Here is a 21,450-nt window from a genome sequence, read left to right as displayed (position 1 = left end):
AAATAAAAGAAAGTCATTTGAGCTGATCAATTGAGAGTCTGAGAAAAACTGTGGAGGCATTTTTCACTATTTTGTTTTAACAAATAACAGAAAAACTCATCAGTACATAACTAATTAAAAGTCAGTGTTAGTAAACCTATATTTAAATAGTTTTTTCTTACTGTTATATGAATTACTTATTGTTGATGATGTGTTTAATCATAGATAAGAAAATCTGATTTATGGGTTTAAATTTACGAGACGTGCATTAAGGTCTGCTTACAGTCACCTTACACTACATTATACACCATGGATACATTTTTAATAATCTGTTTACATTAATATTTAATAGAGAGGTTGAATAAAAGTGTTCATGACCTCCTATTGAACCGTTTAGGCTTCACTTACTTTAAATCCACCAGAGGGCGCTGTAAACCCGTCCTGTCATCCAGGTAGAAACATGCTCCAATAAACCTGTGACTAAGAACATCACACAGGAAACAGTTTAGTGGGACATTCAAAAAAGGTTTTCCTTTATTTTTTTTTTCCTTATTTTGCCTGTTTCTTTGCGTTACACTCTGCTTAGTGAAGTCAGGCCTAAATCCACAAACCATCATAGTCACAACTGCAACTATTGCATAAATACAAAGCAACATACAGGTGATGCTCAAAAACGTGTGTGACTCGAATGAAACACGAAGGAGGTTACAGTACGCAATGGCGAGGAAAACAAAACAAAAATGCAAACATTCACAGCAAAAAAAAACAAACAAAAACGAAACAAAACAGGAACAATAACAACTCAGTTTTCTTCTTTTTTTTCTGTCAGCTTTGGTTTTAAATGTTGCAATCGTTCACCTTGTTCAAAAAGATGGGGTCGCATGATGACGATGACTTTACAGAGGAAGTGAACCGACGTGTACCATGAGGGTGACCTTGACAAGGAAGGGACAAACAGGAAGTAGAAGACTAGACAAGGGTGACTCTGGGAGGGGGGGGTTTATGTCGACATTTAATCTCAATCTCCGCCTGCCCAGGAAAATAAAAGCACCAGATTTTAGGCATCCAGATGAGGTACTAAATCACTTGCAACAACGTTAAGTAAACTTTTCACTGATGGTCATGATTGGTTCTTTCCTCACAGCAACAGCGTTTCTGTGCAACATGTCTTCATCGAGATTGAGAGAATAATTAACAAAACCACAAAAAAGGAGAAAAAAAAAATATACATTAAGCTCTTATTAGCTCAAATATATTTCCAAACAATAAATATGTAGAATAAGTTCAGAGAAGAAAACACACACGCGCACACACACACGCGCACGCGCACAAATATTCTCAGTTCAATCAGTCTGAAACAAAGTAAACCAAAGATCCAACATGAATGTTAGTGTGCTAAACCTTAGTGAGTGTAGATTTGACTTGTGAAAGGGGAAAATCTCCCTCTCACTAGAGCTTCATATATGACCTCAATTCAAGCAATGATACTGTATTTATATAGAAATGTTTTAATAAATGTGCAGTGCTTAGTAATAAGGAGTAAATTCATTTATTATTACACAATCTCTGGTTTTCTAAAGATAATGATATAATTGGCTTTTTTCCCTGCCCATTCAAAAACAAAATGCTAAACAAGCCAACTCTTATACAACTGGAAAAAACGTCAAAAAGATCAATTTGGAAGTGTGCTTTTTGTCAGTGCCCATATGAACGGATATAAAGTGTTCGATTTGAATCAATGCTGGTATATTTCCTTATACTCTTATTTCTTTTTTTAAACAACCACATGCATTTACATCTATGGATAAAGACTATTTTTTCTTCCTTTTACAGTTGAAACTCAAAACTATTCAAAAGGTCGTTTGCATTCGTAAACCTTTATTCTTTCCCAGAGTCTGTGTTTTGCAGCTGTGGAGTTTGTCAGTCTCAGGTTCAGTCTTAGTAAAGTGTGTTCTCAGTGGATGTCCGAGTGCCTGTGTGAGCTAGAAGAGCAGACTTCTGTCAGAAGGTGGAGGGTAGGTCGGGGCGCGTGGTTCCCAGTCCTCTCCTGAAGGCGTTCACAGTTTGTCCGTGTCAGGAAAGGAAATTATAAAAATAAAAGAAAGAAAAAGTGTCAGAGAGAGAGAGAGAGAGAGAGAGAGGTTTGGGAGGAGTCCGGCCCCCCGCAGACCGACCTCCCTCCGCTTCAGTTTTGTCACTCGTCGTCGTCGTCTTCCTCCTCCTCGCCGTCGGACAAAGACGCGCAGGGGCGGATCTGCCGGTAGCCGTCCAGCCACTTCTCCACCATCTGGGTGACGAGCGGGTGGTTGCGGCGACGAGAGCTTTTCTGCAGAGCCACCAGGACGCCGCCCTCCGTCACGCAGCAGTCCAGCCACTCCCGCAGCAGCTTCTCCTGTTGCTCTTCGTTACCCATCTGAGGGACAGGAGGAAACACACATGACCATCAGAGGGAGCGCCACGTCACAGTGGACTAAAGTCAAGGTGTCTGAATCTCACAGAGAAGACACACGTCAACAAAGTCAATCATGAGCAGAATTCAAAAGGAGCTACAATAGGGGGAGCTGCTTACTTCCTGCGCTGAGAGGAAGTGGATGTGAAGCAGCTTCCTCTCGCTGTCGACCAGCGGCAGGAACGTGACCGTCACGTCATCGTCCGTGTTGAGGTTGGCGCCCGCGCCACGATTGTCAAAGCCGTCGTTCTCCATGGCCACCAGTGCTGAGAAGTGACCCCGCGTGTAGCCCAGAGCGATGGGGCTCTTCCAGCAGAAACTCTGCTCCCACAAAAGGGGCAAGTACACACCTGGAGGAGGAGGAGGAGGAGGAGGAGGAGGAGGAGGGACACAGAGAGGAGGTGATTAATAAAAAAAGAAAACTAAAAAAAAAAGGAAGCTCCGTTCAATTCATTATACTGTACGTGATCATCTGTTATTGCTTAAAAACATTAAACTAAAGTTTATGTAAGCAAGTGTGACAGCTTGCTGGCTAGAAATCATTAGTGTTAACTGTATTTTATTGTTCTGAGCAACGTCTGGCTGGACTATAGAGTGTAAGTGTAAAACTGTCTAAACCTCTTTATTCTGACTGGCTCATAATAAACGTCATACACCGCTCAAATAAATGAAAGGAACACTTTCACATCAGATCTCAATGGGGAACAAAAATACAGCGGGATATCGACATTGATCTGGACTGGGTCATGTGTTAGGAATCAAAGGATGTCACATCGTTTGATAAAAATGATCAACCTACAAAGGATGGACCAAAACATTATGTCCACGAGGTGGCCAGTCAGTGGTATCAACTCCTTCATCCTCCAGTAACTGCTTGCATGCTCTCGCCACATAAGGGGTCGTGCACCAGGAGGAACCTAAGACAATGTCACTCAGGGTGCTGCTGTCCAGCATGTGGAGGTCTGTGTGTCCCTCCGTGGAGATCCCTCCTTTTAACCGTTCATGCTGAACGATGTCACAGGCAGAATAACGCTCTCCACGGTTTCTCCAAACCCTTTCACATCCGTCACATGTGCTCAGAGTGAACTTGCTCTCATCTGTGAAAAGCACAAGGTGTCAGTGGCGGACCTGCCATTTCTGGAGTTCTATGGCAAATGCCGATCGAGCTCCACGGTGCCGGGGACAGTGAGCACAGGGTCCACTAGAGGACACCCTCTGAGGTCTGTTTCTGATCGTATTAACAACCCCTCTGCTACTGAACTGACCAGATCAATATCCCAGAAGTTAAATTGACTTGATTCTATAGTCCGATTAAAAAGTGTTCCTCTAGTTTTTTGAGCAGTGTGTTTTATAATCAAATGACGGCAACTCGGTGCATTTAGGAGTGAAGACGTGTCTGAAGTTGAAAACAAGCATCAGAGAGGATAAGAAGGAGGATTTAAGTGACTTTGAATTGTTGGTACCAGACGGTCTAGAGTCTGAGTATTTCAGAAAATGAGGATCTACTGGGATTTTTACACGCAGCCATCTCTGAATCTCTTTGGGATGTGGTGACACTAGCAAGCTGTACATACTGTGAGTGTATATTTATAATAATCTGCAGAGTAGTTATTTATAGCTTATGATATAAGCCGATATAAACACACGCCAAGTACCAAGAGACAAGTTAAAAGTTAAATGGAAATACTCAGTGTACAAGTACAATGCTAGAGTAAATGTCCCAACACAGTCTGTGCTCTGACTTGAGAACAACTGGTTACACAAAACAATGCAGAAAACACCACAGAGACAGTACACGCGGTTCAAGTTTCTCCTCATGAATACCTCTGTAACTGACACCACACCTGAGCTGCCCCTGTGTAGCTGCTCTCCCAGTAACCAGTGTTTTACTGGGTTCACTTGGTCACTGCTTTGGCTGAGACCCCCCCCCCCCCCCCGCCCTCCTTCTCTCTCTCTATAGGTGCCCATAAGCACGCCATCCTCTGTGTGTTTTACATTGCCTCCTAGCAACAGTAAATCACCGATCCATCAGACAGGCTTTACCACAAGTAGTCAGCCCGTACAGAGCACTTTCATCGTCCCCTGCAAAGCATCGCTCAGCGGGCAAATTGAAACCAGACAGTTTTTACTGCCAGTCGTAAAGGTGGACCCCGCTCTCCACGCTCACGGGATTATTTGACTCGGGGTTCTGATGGTTTACATATGTTCAACTGTATCTGGGCGTGTGCGGAGCCTTTTCCCGTATCACAATAACGTGCTCCTCTGACACGGTGACGTTTCGTTATGTTGTCCGGTCATTTTGACTCACAGCGCAAAAATAGCCCTGTAAATAGCAATTACTGACAGATCAGAGGGGCGGTTATGTCAGCTATGTCAGTTATGCAGACACGTGTAGGCTGGGGCCACTTCACAAAGGAAGTCTAGTCCTTCAGCAGCGCCCACTGGCATGGGGCTGAACTGACCAAGACACGGCAGATTGAAACGGCTGACTGGCTGCTCACCTTGAAAACGGGTGTACCCGAGCGTTTCGCCACGGAAACTTTTGTAATACTTCACTCCATAGACGATAATGGGCCTACGAAGTATGTGCGCAAGAACGAAAATGTGGGTCTGCTCCAGGCTGGATCCAGGCTGCGAAAGAAAACACAACACAGAAAGAAACAGCGGTCATAAAACAGAGTGGAGCCAGTGAGACAACAAAGTGAGGATTCTTGAAGGCTGCCAAGTTAAGCCAGCATAGCGTTAAAATGTGAAAAACATACACAATTACTCAGCTCTCACACCCAGATATAATAACACCCCACCCAAATACTTAGTCAGTGAGGTCAGGCCGAGCAGTGAGAAGCAGAGAAGTGCTTGTGACAGACAGGATGCACTTTCAGAGGGCATTACAGATTAAGTATACTGTGGTAAAAGCAGTAAAGCCTCTTGCATAATTCATGAATCATTAGCGTGGCACATTTTAAGCACATGGACCTCCAAGTCAATGCTGCCTGTGTTTGCTTTCATGTGCGTGTACCTGGCTGGCGAGTGACAGGATGAAAGCCCAGTCTTCCTGCCACTGTTCCTCTCGAAGGGAGAAGTGCAGGCCGAAGCTCTGAGAATACCACGACTCCCACTCCTTCCAGCGCGTGTAAAACCTGCACACATACACACAAGGACACTGTTCAGCCAGTGGCATTATTTGACTTCTGTGCGGAAAGGCGTGGCGCCGCTGAATTCCTCCATCCGTCATCCAAGTTAATCTGGACGATAAGTTTCTCATTATATCTGAATAATCGTTTTCTCACAGAGTAACCCACAGTTTCATACAAACAAATGTGAGATAAGCCCCGTTTATACCTCCGCGGGACACAGACGGCGTAACCTACGCAGGTACGCAGGCCATTCATACTTGTGCGCTCGTCAGTCTGGCTCGCTCTTTCAAAACACCAGTCGGGTTAATTTTTGTTTCTACTTCCTGCTTAACTTTCAACAATGAGGAGTGAAACTTCTGCTGAACTTTCACCCAAGACAAATCATACTAAGGTTTGTATCTCCGAACCTCCTCAGTTAACCTTTCCTCGATGCGTTCCATCTTTATTGGTGCAAAACAATGACTTAGAAAATTGCGGAGCTGGAGAAACAGTTGGAAATACTAAAGCGGAAACGCGCTACTACCAAGCGGACCAATCACAGCTCTTGCGGCGACATGCAGTCACATTTCTGTGGAGGTGCACGTCAGGCTATGGCGTTAGGGTCTGGACTGAGGCGGAGGTAAAAACCGCACATAACACAGTGCTGTTAATGTTTGTGTAGAATCTGGCCCCTTCCACTCAAGAAATGTCTTGAGTGCAACTTGTTCCTTCAGTTACATGTTTGCGCTTCTCTGTGAAGAACAATTTATGTCCAGTTTGACACTAGAAGGCTGCCTTTAATTTTCATCTGCCTTATGTGGACAGTTTGTACCCACGAGCAGGACTAGTCGCATCAACAACAACAATTTTGGAGCCAAATTGTGGTCCAGTATGCAACTTATCCAAGTGCGATGTGGAAGTAGAGACTCCAGTGCATATCTAGAACGGACAAACAGATAAGCATTTATAATGTTTATTAAATATATGTACTTTTCAATGAGGTAGATAAAGCAGGATCTTTTTAGGATTTTTTTAAGGATCCAACTGCATGTTTTTGTGGAAAACCTTATGTCACCAAGAGCACATTTCTCAATTTTTATAGTATTTTTTTCTGTGGCTTCAGAACCGTCCGGATCCTTAAATTGTTTTTTTGCTTCTATATTTACTCCAGAGTTCAATCTGCTCTAAAGTTTGTGCCTGAAGCTCTGGTGAAACCCTCTCGTTTTCAGATCAAAGTCTCAGATCTCTGTATGAGCTGGCAACCCAGACTTTGGTGTCTGGGTATATATCCCAACCTCTAAACCACAGGTCCCTTAGTCATGCAATGTTGGAGCAAAATAAAACATAACTTGAGACTGTTAAATGTCAGACTTCAGCTGTTCTTGAGCAAGGCACTAAAACTCCATCCATCTCACTTTCTGTAAACATTTCTGTGTAACATGGTCAGCTTGTTTGTTTTTACTGGAACCAAACACACCCGTTTATTGAGCATGAAGGGGTTTCTGCCTGTTTACCCAAAATGTATGTGTTTATTAATTAAAATTATTCTCATGAAATGCAACATGTGAGCACCTACTCACCAGCACGACCTCAACTTGTCTGGTTGAGGTCTGGCATTGATGTGTGGTGCATTATGTCACTCAGTCTGCCTAACACAGTTTGAATATGCCCAAAACTAAATGCAAATCAGCCATAACGTTCACAGGTGGTGCTTTAAATGCTGTAACATATTAATCTGATGATCTCCCAGTAGCCACTCGGCAGCCAGTCTCACCAGTGAGAACAGTCGTGCAGACTGTCGTGGAGGGTCTTGCGGAGCACCGAGTCCTTGTCATAGATCCCCCACGTAGCCTGCAGCACCGAATCGAGGAGGCAGTCCCCGGCTGTACGGTTCCACAGGGCGTATAGCCGACTGTCCAACCTCGTCCCGAGCTCCAGAGACCAGTTGATGATGGGAGACTCCTCTTCCAGTTCTGAGCAGAGGAGAGGGAACAATGAGAGTTGTGTCATTACTTTATCAAAAAGAGAACACGTTGTACCAAGGAGTGCAACAGCACAGGCGTAGTGGAGGGTTGCACAGAGGTCATGGTGTTTTTTTTTTCCCTCTGTGAAGCAGGTGATGGTATTTGAAAAGATTGTTTGAGAGTGTTAATGACTACTCAAGTCTGCAAAAATAGATGTGTGATAAAAAGGTCTGCATGTACACCACAAAACCTGAGGGCTATGAGAAGCCAGTGTATACCAGGATGCAACATAAGATTATCAGTAGACAAATACTGTATGCCGTAAATGTTAATATTTATTGATAAGCAGAAATATCTTGCAGAGTGACAGTTAAAGCATCAGCTAGTTTTTAGTTGATAGAAGACACAAAAAAATACGATTGTCTTCAGTTCAGATCTTTTGTTGAAGTATTTAGTTATTCTGGACACAACTACACATGACTTATGGCAATGATTGTTCCCTGCTTTATGCTACGGTCATATTTTCAAGTCGTGGTTTTGTTTTGTCTTTTGCAAATGCACTCATCATTTAGGAATCTGATGAAGGGATAACATGACCAGGTGGCCTTATCCCAATCCTTTAGCCTGAAAGGGTTTTTTCTCTGCACATTTCTACCACAACTCGCAATTTAAATTCAAACAAACACACCCATAAAGGTTCCTGAGGGTCAAATAAGGATTTTTACACATACTTAAGACATTAGAGTGAATAAAAGAAAGGTGATGGCTTTTAAATATGGGTACACACATAAAGACAGACTGACTGGCAGAGTGACAAACAGGCAGGCAATTAAAAAACTATTGGCAAGGGGAAAACTACAAATAGTATAAGAATGGCAGCACTCTGCAGACTTCCAGTCATAATATACAGTTTGTGAGGGGGCACCATCTGCTTGCCAAACAGCCAGACCATCGCTGGATCTGGTTTCTCTCTCACACTCTCAGAGCAACTGCATCGATACGTAAGCACAGCGTGTGACAGGTACTACTGCAACACTGACTCATAAGGTTGATGGAGTAAATATATCACCTTTTTGTACATCTCGGTCCAACACCTCATCAAACAGTTTTTCCTGAACTGCTGGCGGCAAGTCTTCAATGTCTGTGGCAAAAAGAAGAGGAGTGAATGACAGAAATTTCAAAAAGAAATGTAATTTTATTCACATTTTATGTGACGAATGCATTCTTCTCTACCTTCACCACATAAATGACTCAAAAACTAGAAAATCTTTCTGTCGTTGATCATTTCAACTCAAGCCACCGTGTTTTGTTCTTTTCACAACAGCAAATGGCTTTCACTGCATGCTCGGAGCTCTTGCTAACACAGTGGCTTATTCTTTAGCTAAAATAAATGAATGCATTGACTTTGTGGAAATGAACAGAAGGGGTTTCTATAGTGGCCAGAAGCCATGGTCGGCATTGTCCTGAACACTAGGCAAAACAAAAAATCCTTAGCTTAGCTACCAGCAACATACTGAACCATAATAGCTATTCCACACAACGGAACTCAACAGAAATAACGCCAAATGCCGTTTCACAGAAAGACACTGGCAAAAACACTAAATATGGTTTTTGTTATGAACCCGGGACATGCACAGTTGGCAGACTGGTTTATTCAGTGTGCAAGAACAATACTCAAACAGTGAGCCAGAGGTAGCCTCCGTGTTCTGGCAGTTGGAAACAGACAACCGTGGCATTATGTGCCCTCAGCATCTCAACAACAAGCAATTTCATAGGCCACAAGTAAACAAAACAAGCGTTCAAATACGTACTTGGAAAGCCAAGAGGAATGGCTAGACTGGGTTTTCTTCAGCTAAAGAGTTTAAAGTTTGCTTGTACAGAAAGTACCCTTTGACAGCTTCTGGAATTCCTGGTATGACATTTATGTGACTGCTGTTTTCCTCCAAGCGCTTACAATTTTGGACATATTTGTGTGTTTTTCTAGATGAGCTGCTGACCTGCAGGCAGGGTGAAGGTCACCAGGTCAGTGAGGAAATAGCAGGTAAAGTCTCCCTTGCGCTGGTGAAGAGAGGCCGCGACCTCGCGCCGGATCTGCTCTGTTAGCTCAGGACACACCATGGCTGGGATACACTTGGCTGCCTGCTGAGACACCTGCAGAGAAAAGAGGATGACAGGAAGGAAGCATAATCAGCATATGGAGTCTATGAGAGTTAACTGGTGCAAAACCAACATTCAAGGCAGCTTCACTGCCAGCTGTTAACTAATGTCATCAAATGCTCCACTGAGGTCTACAAAGAAATATTCTGCTGCTTGGAATTAGGCGCCTGATCAAAGACGCTACCTGTGTCTTTGGTCAGATGGATTTCGAAGATCTGATTAAAGGTGTTAAGAGATCAGAAGGTGGAGTGACGAAAGTATTTAAGACAAAGCATATAAATCCCTTTGTCTAAAAGATTAAATAGTATTCATGAGGTTACTCATAGTGAGAATGGACTACTGCATGTTTAAGAAGTTAGTATCAGAGGTCAGGGTTCGGAGCTTAAGACGTTTTCTCTGTATAGAAAGATGTAGAGACGCACAATTGCTCATTTCAGGGACAATTCGGCCGATAGCTGAGAAATTAGCAGGAAGGATGCTAAATTATGACAGGGTAATAAGTTTGAGACAGCCCATTTAGCCTCAAGTTTTGTATAAAACCCATTACTTTTAATGTGTTTATGCGTAAGCCTTAGAAGACTGTGTGATCTGAGCTAATTATACTTTGACTATTCATATCTAAATTGCCTCTAGGACAAGAGGAGGAACAGAGCTGTTTCTATTCACTGTTCAAGCAGTTGTCAGCTTTGAAGCATTTTACTGACATGATGCTGTGGTTACTCACTAACCCTCTCAGAAAGGAAACTGGGACATGACACTGTGGGAAGAGAGGTGTGTACCCACATAATCTGGGATCACGGCGCTGACGGCGAGTGAGCTGAAATCAACTCTTTGACCTTGTGATTCCTCAAAGCGGTTCTTGCTGCGATAAAGAGACTCCATAAGAAAAAGCTGCACCACCTCTGACGTGACAAAAAGCACTGCTAAGTGAGAGTGTACCATAATTCAAGGGTGTCCTTAACATCTGAGGTCTGACCATTTTTATAATCCAGATTCTAGTCACATCAGTTTTTCAGCATTAACATGTTCATATATAGAGGTGCATTATGTGCACAATGCTAGGAGACTAGATCATGCTTTTTTGTGTCCTACAACAAGAATGGGTTATGCATTTTTCAAAGTCCTCCGTAAGTTTAGTCTCATCTAATTTATTTCTCTCTATTGAATTTTTTTAAATACAGAGAGGATTACAATTTACAATTTATTGCATTTATTACCGATGCAAATAGCCACCACAAATAATCAAACTTGTGGTGTAAACAGAGTTCAAAAGGCCAGCAACCGAGGGAAGGTCATTGCTGCTACTGACCTCCGTGAGTAACACCGCCAGCATGTCCTGCCTCTGGAAGCGTATGGCTAGGTGAACCAGCGTGAAGCCGTCGTCGAATGCCGAGGGCCGATTTAATAGGCGCACCTCGTCTGATGTAAGCTGTCGCGCGATGTCACCTCCGCTCGACTTGTAGGCCTCCACGGCGGCCAGGTCCCCTTCTACAACACCTTTCAGACAAAGAGGAAGAAAGAAAAAGGTTACGATAATAAACGGTTTAGCATAAATGGTGATAAATGCTTTCCTTTTAATTGAAGACATTTACTATAGGGCGTACACAGTTTGCACAAGAACGTGTGTATTTAAGACAAACTCATATTTTAAAAGGGTGTCACTTCAAACACACAAACAAAATATCTGCTTATCAGTTTACGTGCATCACAGCTTAAATGACTAAACTTTCTGGGTTTCGAAACTGGAAAACGTGTTAACCACTGTTAACCACTGTTAACCACTGTGGTTAAAATTACACAATGACTTGTCATCGCTGATACAAAACAGACTTGAGAACAACCTCGAGCAGAGGACATTCTGTGCTCGACCACAACGTATGAAATACTGGAGATCAGAAAGTGCTTTATCTCAGTGGCAGCAGTAACGGCTCTGAGACATCACTGACTTTGAAGTCAAGGGGAAAAAGACAATGGAGAGGAGCACATTGTAATCCGTCAGTTATTTCTTTTTCTCCTCTTAATCTTCAGGCTCAGATCTTGGCATGAGGGCTGAAGGATCCGTTGGATCCGACACATACGTGTGTTTGCTTTCCTGTACTTAAATATTTAATGCAAACTGACTAAACTGCTTTTTTTTTTTAAGCTCAACTACTCACCAGCTCACCCAGTCAGTCGATCCATCGCTCAGCCTTCCACTCTAAAGACACACACTCACTAACCGGATGCTTAGTTGTAAACTGTTAAATGTTTAGTCCATTGACTCACTTGAGGATCATACTTGAACCATTTTTGGGCAAATTCTGAGTAGAAATGTTAAAAGGAGAGGGACGAGCATTGGGAGATGTGTGTTTGTACAGTGATGAATTGTCTTAAGGGGCTAGAGAACGGAGATATTTTAGTCCAACTATTAAAACAAAGCAATAGCACTCTGATAAAAGATAAAAGTACTCAGACTGAAAGGTGTATAGCTGTGTATAGCTTCACACAGGAAACGTTGTCCGTTTTAAACCGGTTACACGATGAGTTAGTAGCTGTTAAAGCAGAATTAAATATTTGGACAAGTGTGTTATGACAAAGCTTTAAAGTGCAAATTAATTTCAGGGCCTTAAAAATGCACTCTTCTTCCCACTTCTAGCACATACAGTAAATGTCCGTGTAGCATTCTCTCGGACGTTTGACTGCATTTAAACACTGCTGGGCTTTTGTTCTCGCGTCAAAAAGGACCACACACAATGCTCAGCTGCATAATCTGTGTGTGAGTGAGAGCCAAGCTAGAGAGAGAGAGACATGGAGTGGGTGGAAGGACTCGCTGTGCCATGTGGAGCTGGCTAGCGTTGTCAGAGATGAGGAGGGAGACTACACAATAGCAGCGTAGTGTGATAGAGAGGGAAGATCACAACCACTTTCCACAAAAACACTCCATTAGTGTGGGTGTGCCTAAAGCCCCGCAGTCAGTACTGTACTCACAGATCCGCTGATGAATACAAAAGACGGTAGCATGCAAACAGACATACACTTAAAGACGGACTGGTGAGGGAGAGTGGATCGGGCTAAGTGATTCTGGTCCCTTTTTCTTCCACACAGCACAGACTATTTTGATAATGTGGATGGTGGTCACTTCTATCGCAGGAAAATGAACAAGAGCCATTAGAGAGACGGTGGTGCTTTGAAGTCTTTTTGTGACCGATATGTTTAATGGCTCAACCAGCCGCTTCTGGGGGAAACATGCAAGTGCTACCACGGCTGACGGTTTTTGCACATTATGTACTTAGTTTGAAGCGGCCTGAACAAGTTTGCCAAAGTAATCGCATCCACCACAGTTGGTATTTAAAATTAGCTCTGTTTTGTTTTTCACCAGTCTGCACATCTCTGCTTTGTAGCAAGTCATTTGGATTTTAACTTTTGATTGTTAAATTAAATTACACGATGATATTATTTCAGCAGTTTCTACTGCAAGTTGTGGCGTGCGCTGCGCCTATTTGTGTTTCGCTCTGGACAAGTGAATATGTAAATGTTTATTCAAGGCAGTTTAGTTTATAACAGTGTAGTAATGTACCTCATTTGACGACAGTCACTGGCAGTCTTTTTAAAAAAAACTTACTGAAACAAGGACACCTGCTCCATAGAGAAGTGAGTATCTCATCTGGGAATTTGTTCAAGAAATTGAGTACTCAGTGCTGAGTCTGACACTTCATTAGCTGTGAAGATGGATGCTGCAGTCAGCAAACTCAGTCCCAGACATTATTCGCCAGACAGCTTTTATAAAAAGCTTTCGTAAGGCAAACAAATTGTGAGGGATTTTCTGAAAGGGAGCACAAAATAATAAAGTTATGAGAACAGAGTGCCTCTCAGTCAGACATTTTGACATGTGTCGTTAATAAATCTGAAACTAAATGTAGGTTGCTTGGTGCTGTGTTTGTCGGCTCGCTGACATTTCTTGCCGAGGCACCTAAATAGAGCAGAGTCGCTATTAATACTATTAGTTACACATGGGCTTTTTCCTGCAACATCATCTCAAAGTGACTGCAGTCAAAGAACACTATAGTAGCCTAAGATAAGCTGGGCATCCTGCCGGTGTTGGAAGTCTGGGTTTAGTCTAAAAGGCAAGCAAGAGAGCTGCACTTCATCAAACCCATCAAAGAAGAAAAGTGTGTCCGTTTTACTGTATGTTTAGATTTTATATTTTTATCACTGCATGTGTTCTTTTGTTTCTACTTTGTATTTAAGGTCATAAAAATGTAATTTGAATAAAACTACGCTACAGTTTTGGAACATCATCATTATGTTATTCATTAGGATTGGTTTTAAAAAGAATCGTCTGGGAGACTCAACAATGAGGTCAGTCTAGTTTGAGGGGCATCCAAAACATGACAGAAGCTACAACTCTGAGAGCACTATCGAGGCCTGAAAGTTGATATGTGGCGGCCTTTTGGATTTAACAAGTACAATGACAGAGAAGAGCTGGACAAAAGCAAATCTTTATGCAGGACATACCAACCAGAGGTGAATATTGTGGAAATGCAACAGATCTCGGAAACCAATGACAACATAAGTTTTGTGAAAATCTCTTTCATAACTGAGCAAAATTCTTTCAAAACTGAAATATGTTGAATTGAATTGATCCAAGACCTCTGACTTGGAGTCAAACTGATTCAAGAAAAAAAGTAGGACTACCAAGCTCAATAATTAATGAAAAAAGGACACGAGTTCTTGTTTGATTTTCACATCATCCAGTTACCATTTGATGTCGGCTGTCTTTCTCTCTCTGTGATTTGCTAGCTGACTAAATTACTCTCCTCTCTTTGAACTACTTTTTCTTACAGCATATTCAAGTTTGGTTTTTGAGCTCATCATTTGCAGCGGCAACAGCTCCTGGCTGTTTGACAAGTCTCTGTGGTTTAAGTTATAGCGAGGAATTCAATCTCCCCCAATTAAACAAACACAGTCGACAAGAGTTTATCACCAGCATAGCTGATTCACACTATACAGTGTCACGCTGGGACAGTCCGTGGGATAACAGCTGAGCTAACCACGCTGACCCAAGACAGCAATGAAGAAAAATACATTATCAGTCCATTTGCACCGTCCCACATCCCAGAACTGATTTGGGGTTTCTGAGTAATAATCTATATCTTAGTAAATATTACACTGTAATATTAGACAAGTTTCTTCATCATATGGAGGATTATATCATTTTCTTGGACTCTTTCTTTTTCCAAAGGTCCGCCACACTCCTAGTCACTCGCTCTGTCACTAAACACATCACTACTCTTGCACCAGAGCAGGAGCATCACCACATCAACCTGGTGGTGGAATAAAAGCCACGCACTAAAACACTGACGCTGCTATGAACTCATCTTTCTGACTGAACCATAACATACACCATCTGGAGCACTGAGAATCCTAGTTAATGCCATCACCTTACAGAAAATAGGACACGGGTTTTGTTTGGTGTTTGCACATTTCCCTTGTGTTCACATGGACTTCCCTTTTCCATGCTCCTGTTTCCCCATCACATTCCTAAGGTAGGAGTACTTGAGACTTTGAACTGAACGTACGTGTTCGCAAGTCCCAGGGACTGTGAATCTGTGTTATCACTGTAACGGACTAAACAAAAATCCAGGAAATGTTATAGTCCACCATCCTCATACGACAAGTAAGACTGCAGAACACAGAATAAGTGAGAAGAATACATATAATATCTGAATTCACAATAGAAACACTGGAGCATTAATTTTTTAAATAAAACAAGGCTATCCTACGTTACTCTGGTCGCCATTTGAACTACTTAACAAGGGACAGTGGGCCAATTAACCCACGCAAACAAGTGAGTGCTTAAAGAGGACAGCTATTCTGACTTAGGCCACGTCCACACGTACGAAAACGATCTTTTCCCTCTCCGTTTTCGAGGGCATCGTTTCAAGAAATATCCGCGTCCACACAGATCCGTTTCAGCACGACCGAAAACGCTACTTCATATTCCAGGCCTATAGGTGGCGCTGTTTCAGTTTCAGAAATTCACCAAAAACGGAGAGGAAGATGCGGAGCATGCGCACAAATCTTGAGCGCTGTTTACAAATCGCCTTTTTTGCTCAGCGTGGTGGCACAGGAGCATGATATGTTGCCCTGGTAACCCTAATAGGCTCAATATCGTCTCCAGCAGGAACACGAGCATGTAGTCCGCCATTGTTGTTGATGTTGTTACGAGACGTCTCGCGGGAGGTGGAAGGCTGCTCGGGGGTGTGGCGATGACGTCATCGTTTTCTCCGTTTTCGCCGTCCACACAGAAACGCAAGAGGTGCGTTTGCGAATTTCTCCACCCTGGGACCCGTTTTCAGAAAAGTGCGTTTTAGGGCTATGCGTTTACAGGATACGTGTGGACGATCGGCCAAAACGATGCAAAACTTCTGCGTTTCTGCGCTTCTGCGTTTCCGTGTGGACAGGGCCTGAGTCAGAAGTAACAGCCTTCAGGTGAAGACACAACAAAACCAGAGTTTCTGATTCAGTGTTTTGCAGAAGAGGAGAGGCTCAACATGCAGCGCCAGCGTTTTGCCCTCAAAGGCAACATCATGAAAGTCATTCCTCTAAACGGTGAACAGCCACAGATCTGTTTATAGCCTAATAATCAGGATAAGAATAATGTCATGCATTGTCGCAGGACGGAGATAAAAAAAATAAATAATAAAACACCACCACAAACGTAAGCAAGATCACTTGAGTTTAAGGAGCTGGTCCGGGGTCATGTACACTGATGTTACCTCAGACTTTTTTTTATTTTTGACATCTGTTACATGGGTCGTGCTATTTTTAGTTCCAGTAGGTCTCTTAGGAAACTAGAGCATCTATCAGCATTGAGGCCACTATTTACAAACACTGGGCGTGTAATGAAACGTGTGTTCTTAACTGCTCAGTACAGGACACTTAGTTTAGCATGTTCGCTATGTGATATGGTTCTCTCCCTCTCCCTCTCCCTCTCTCTCTGTACACATAGACATAGACACACACACACACACACACACTACACACACATTTTGGCAGTGCACCAGTTAACTATCAAAGAATGCTAGTGAGCTTAGCGTTCAGCGCTGACATACACAGCGTTTGATGATGTGGTGGAAGTAGAGGAAAGCCGCCTTACGTTGCACAGTTCTAAACTTGAAACTGCATGAATGTTTTAAAGCTTCATTTCTCTATGAATACTGCACGTGTCTCAATAGACATTTTTCATTTTATTTGTTTTGTAGCTACTTAAATATAGAGGTCTGAGTCTTGGAGCAAGTGGAGCATAACTGACTATTTCTTTTTCTATTTTTTCTTACTGACAATATACGACTAACAAGATATGTCTACCAGCATTCTGGTGAACTATAACAGGCCTTTTCCGAAGCCCAAATTATTAATAGAAGAAATAAACGGGAGTGACTTTGGACATAGCTTGGATTTTCATTTAGGGACTTGTTAGCACTTGAATAAGCTAAAAAGAAATCACCCCCACCCAGAGCACACATTCTGACCAGATGAGGGCTGGCCCCGTGGGGACAAGTTATGCAGATGTGGGGGAATTTAGTGTAGTACCAGAAGCAAACTAACTGCGGAGATGTTTCTCTGACATTCAGACACAAGGATTCCTTTGCTTTGATGAATGCAGCAGCGAGACAAAACAAATCATTATTAATCACTAGAAGGGCTTCATTGAGACACGAACTGCATGTGTGGCTGTCAAATGTGCGCTGCCCGTCAGTAAAACATATAACCGTTTGTCAAACAGAAAAATAAGGACAACGGATGGAGCCGAGTAGGTGTGCAGAATAAACTCTATGCACCCATGGCAAAATCAGGAGAAACTGTGAGACAGAGAGAGAGAAAAACGACTACTTGTTGCTCTTATAATTCTCATTCTCTCTCCCACTGTGAATTCATCAGGATGTAGTGTGGGTGGCCGGGCACTTGTATCATGTGGGGAACTTTTTACTAGCTGAATACAGAGAATTTCTGTGCATATACTGTATGTCAGCGTCCCTAGGATCATATGAACGCATCATATGAACGTGATGGCAACTAATTACTTTGCAGAGCAGTGTTGGCCTGTCCTGCACGATTCACTTGACTCACTTCCCACCTAAAAACAAAACACAAGTAGAACACACCTCAGTGTATCCTTTAAACTCACCAACACATGCATTGAGGAACAGCCAATCAGTTCTTCTCATCCTGTTCTTAATCTGCTTCAGTTTTTTGAAATCCACCTCGAGCTCCTCTGTACTCCCAATCCCAGCCCCTGACGCCAGTTCAATCCTCTGAAAGTCCATGTTCACCGCTGACTCCCGTTTTGACGCTGGGGGTGACCTCCTCTGGCTGCTACTACAACCCCCGACACCACCTACCACACCTCCCACTCCTTGTCCAACCACATGCCCAACAACGCCCCTCCTGTTGTCCCTCTCCTGTTCATTAAGCTTAGAGGATGGTTGCTGGCTCTCAGGCTCCGATGCCAGTTCGATGGGTTCAGCTAGCAGACTGTTGGGCCTGGGATGATCACACACCACACATTTGAGTGCCTTGGCCCAGTTCTCATAAGTGCAGGCAGTGCAGGTCCAGTGCTGTGTATGAGTGTTGAGCCTGTTACGGTCATTATATTCCTCACAGGGGTCTGTAGTGGTGGTGGGGGGAGCAGGGCGACATCCAGAGCCTGAAGTCTGGGGTGATTCCGTGGGGCTGCGTGGCTGGTGAGTATGATGTCCTTGATGGGTTGCATGCTGCCCATGCTTTTGTTGTTGGGCCTGTTGTCTCTGGCACAGGCACTGGGTGCAACGGATAGCCCGAGGCCAGTTCAGGTAGGTGCACATGTGGCATGACCACTTGCTACTAGTCTCAGGTACATCGGCGATGCGAACCCGGGGTCGGGCACTGGAGTCTGGACAAATAAGTAAGCTGGATCCCCCCTGAGATGGACTGTTGCTGAGGCCTGCAGGGTCCCACTGATGCAGACTGGCATCCAGGGCGGGGCTGCTCTTAAAGGGCTCCTCAGTAATGATAGCACCCCCACTAGGCCTCTGAGCGCGGCACATGGTGCACTTGATAGCTGACGGCCAGTTCTCGTACGTGCAGTATTCACAGGCCCACTTGGCAACCAGCTCGGTCATCGTCGCGCCACCGCTGAGGTAGGCTTCCTGCCGTTCGGAGCGACTCTCAGCTCGGCAGATCCACTCTTAAGGAGATCACCCAGCAAGCAGTACACTAGGGTACAAAGGAAAAAAAGATATTAGCAAAATTCCTTGATGTTGTGCCAAATAAACACACCGAACATGGCTACGTATAACACAAACACAACAGAGGATTAACAATATACTTCAAAGAAATGTTTCTACGGTCAAAGATGCAACATATGCTGCTTAATTTTCCAGGTTTTTAGTGGTAAATCTGTCAAATAATGCACCCAGACACAGAGCCAGCTTTATTACAGCCATCTGTGCCACTCAGCCATTGGGTCCTTTACTGTCAGACAATTTAAAACTCTACAGTGCCGTGCATTGCCCTTGATCTGGCATTAATTTATAGCAGAAATCACAGCGACCAATGTTTAAGCTGGGGACACAATACACAACTTTAACAGTCTTTACAGATTTAAAAAGACTGGGAACTACACACCAACAGACTGGCTTGTGTGACGACTGAAAAACTGGGGATCACACACATAACAACTGCGCCTGATTGGTGATCACAAACTTCATGATTTGTCAAACCTACTAAATCCAACTGAACACGTCAAACTCATCAACTCTCGCAAGTGCAACAGTTGTGGTATTCGCTGCAACCAACATTATATAGGCACTCATGCTCCTGCCACAACTCGACTAACCTCTCCTCTTTTTCTGCGGCCCAGGTTCGCTTTGTCGCCATTGATGGCTACTTCCCGTCCGCCTTGTGACGCTATTTCCTGTGTCACACCCTCTCTTTTTCCTTGAATGTTGGCAACACGTGTTTGCAGTTTTGGTTGGCAATCAGTTCGCACACTACCCGACAGCATCGAGATTCTGCTCAAAAAATTCAGATATGTTTGACTGAGGCCGGATCGTGTTTGTTCCCCTCATACACTTGCAGATTTGTGCCTTCACCCCCTCGCACACTGACAGATTTTGGTGCCAAATACCCATGCCGACTGTCCCCAACTAGTGCAGACTGGTGCAGACTATGCCCAACTGGGAATCATGAATAAAAATCTGGCAAAAAAAAAATCTTGTCCTCTGCCTTAGAGACCCACAGAGGACTGCAAGTGTTTGGGTGAAGCTGCAGCCGGAGTGCAGCCCGGATCCTCCGTGTTGTTAAACCCTGACTCTGACTTTGAACACATACAGTGAGTTACATACACCAGGAAAATGTGCCCCAACCGGGCCGAGTAACAAGAGACAAGGACGGATGAAACCTGACACCCAGCAGGGAGGCGCGTGACTGGTTAAGACACTTACTGATGCACTGAAATTGAATTCGCCCCAAAGTCTATTATTACCTACATATGAAACTGAATGACCCTCCCTAACTGTATGCGTCCTAGTTACATACTGGAGATTATTTATGACATACAAGCTTGAAAAACAATAATAAAGATAGGTCGCCAGGGGCAGCTCTGAGAGGAGTCGGTAGTAACGTTACTGTGTTTACACCACGCCTCCAAGTTTACCAACAGAGTGAGGAATTCAACAAATTCACCTCCAGAGCTGCGTGTTTTGAAGGCAAAGCCAACAAACACGTTCCACACGGGAGCACTGCCAAGGCAGTCACGGTCAAACTGTTTACTTGCGACGAGCAAAACGGCTGAAATAAACAATGGGACGAGTTTAACAGAAACGGCTAACATTAGTTAGCGAACAAACTAGCTACTAGCACTGTATCGTGTGTTAACAGACACACGGAGCGAGCGAGCGGTTGTTTATCTTACATGACAACCAGCCAGTGTTCGTTCGGTTGCCAGCCAGAAATTACAGCCGAGCTAGCGGGCTGCTCGTTAACGTTACGGGATTATGTTTTGTCCGTTACCGCTTCAGAGGCCCTTATCAACTCTCCCAAGAAGGCGGTGGACCCTCACCTTTGCTTTGCTGTGTTTACACTCCTCAGTCCCCCGCTGCAGCCAAAACAAACGGAGCTTCCCGCTGGACGGAGAAACCCACTCCAATCCGAACTCGGGCTTCTCTCACTTGCACGACACTAGCCGCATATTTACTTCTTTGGGGCGCCGTTTAGTTGGCAGTTGAAGGTCCATACATACCTCGGAGCGAGAACCCCCCTCCCAGTCCCGTCCCTTCGGCCGTCGGTTTTGGTGCCTTAGAGCATTTTTATCCCTTGTCCCGATTTCCAAACACAAGCTGACGGGCTTTAATGGCGGCACAGGGGAAGGGAAGCGACCGAGGCAGGGCTGAAAAACACACTACAGGGGAGAGCAGGGAGCTCTGGGCCGTGTTACAGTCAGAGGCAGGATCAGGATTTACCACCTGAATCTGCCAGCCGCGCTGATTGGTCGGTGTCAGGGGATACGCAGAAATTAACCAATCAGAGTCTACGTCTCTCATTCTAACTGTTAAAAGGCTCAGAAAAAGCAAAACACACTCAAATATTACAGAAATATTAAAACCAATAGAGATAAATAGGTTTTTTTTAAAATAAAAATTTCTTTTATATTATCATCATTATTATTATAGCAAAAAACGTATTTGTTTTAATTGTGCATCACAATTTGTTGCATCTTTGGCAAGTGACCACGTGGTATCCCCTCAAAGAGAATGATGTCATC

The 21,450-nt window shown here is 43.7% G+C and overlaps 1 protein-coding gene across 1 annotated transcript; it reads right to left on the bottom strand.

Moving 5' to 3' along the window:
* Positions 1-413: 413 nt before the first annotated feature.
* On the bottom strand, positions 414-21,124 carry zranb1b (zinc finger, RAN-binding domain containing 1b). The gene is made up of 10 exons (XM_084561280.1): positions 20,749-21,124; positions 17,836-18,902; positions 10,975-11,162; positions 9,506-9,659; positions 8,578-8,649; positions 7,319-7,517; positions 5,448-5,568; positions 4,930-5,059; positions 2,549-2,778; positions 414-2,392 (listed from the first exon to the last, which is right to left on the bottom strand). The coding sequence occupies exons 2-10, from the start codon at positions 18,806-18,808 to the stop codon at positions 2,174-2,176; spliced, it is 2,286 nt and encodes a 761-aa protein (XP_084417406.1). The 5' UTR covers positions 18,809-18,902; positions 20,749-21,124; the 3' UTR covers positions 414-2,173.
* Positions 21,125-21,450: the final 326 nt, after the last annotated feature.

The sequence above is a fragment of the Chelon labrosus genome (genome assembly GCF_963514085.1).
Source record: "Chelon labrosus genome assembly, chromosome: 15".
In the NCBI taxonomy this organism is placed as follows: domain Eukaryota; kingdom Metazoa; phylum Chordata; class Actinopteri; order Mugiliformes; family Mugilidae; genus Chelon; species Chelon labrosus.
The sequence above is the reverse complement of the archived record's forward strand: the minus strand, read 5'-3'. Positions and strand labels throughout refer to the sequence as shown.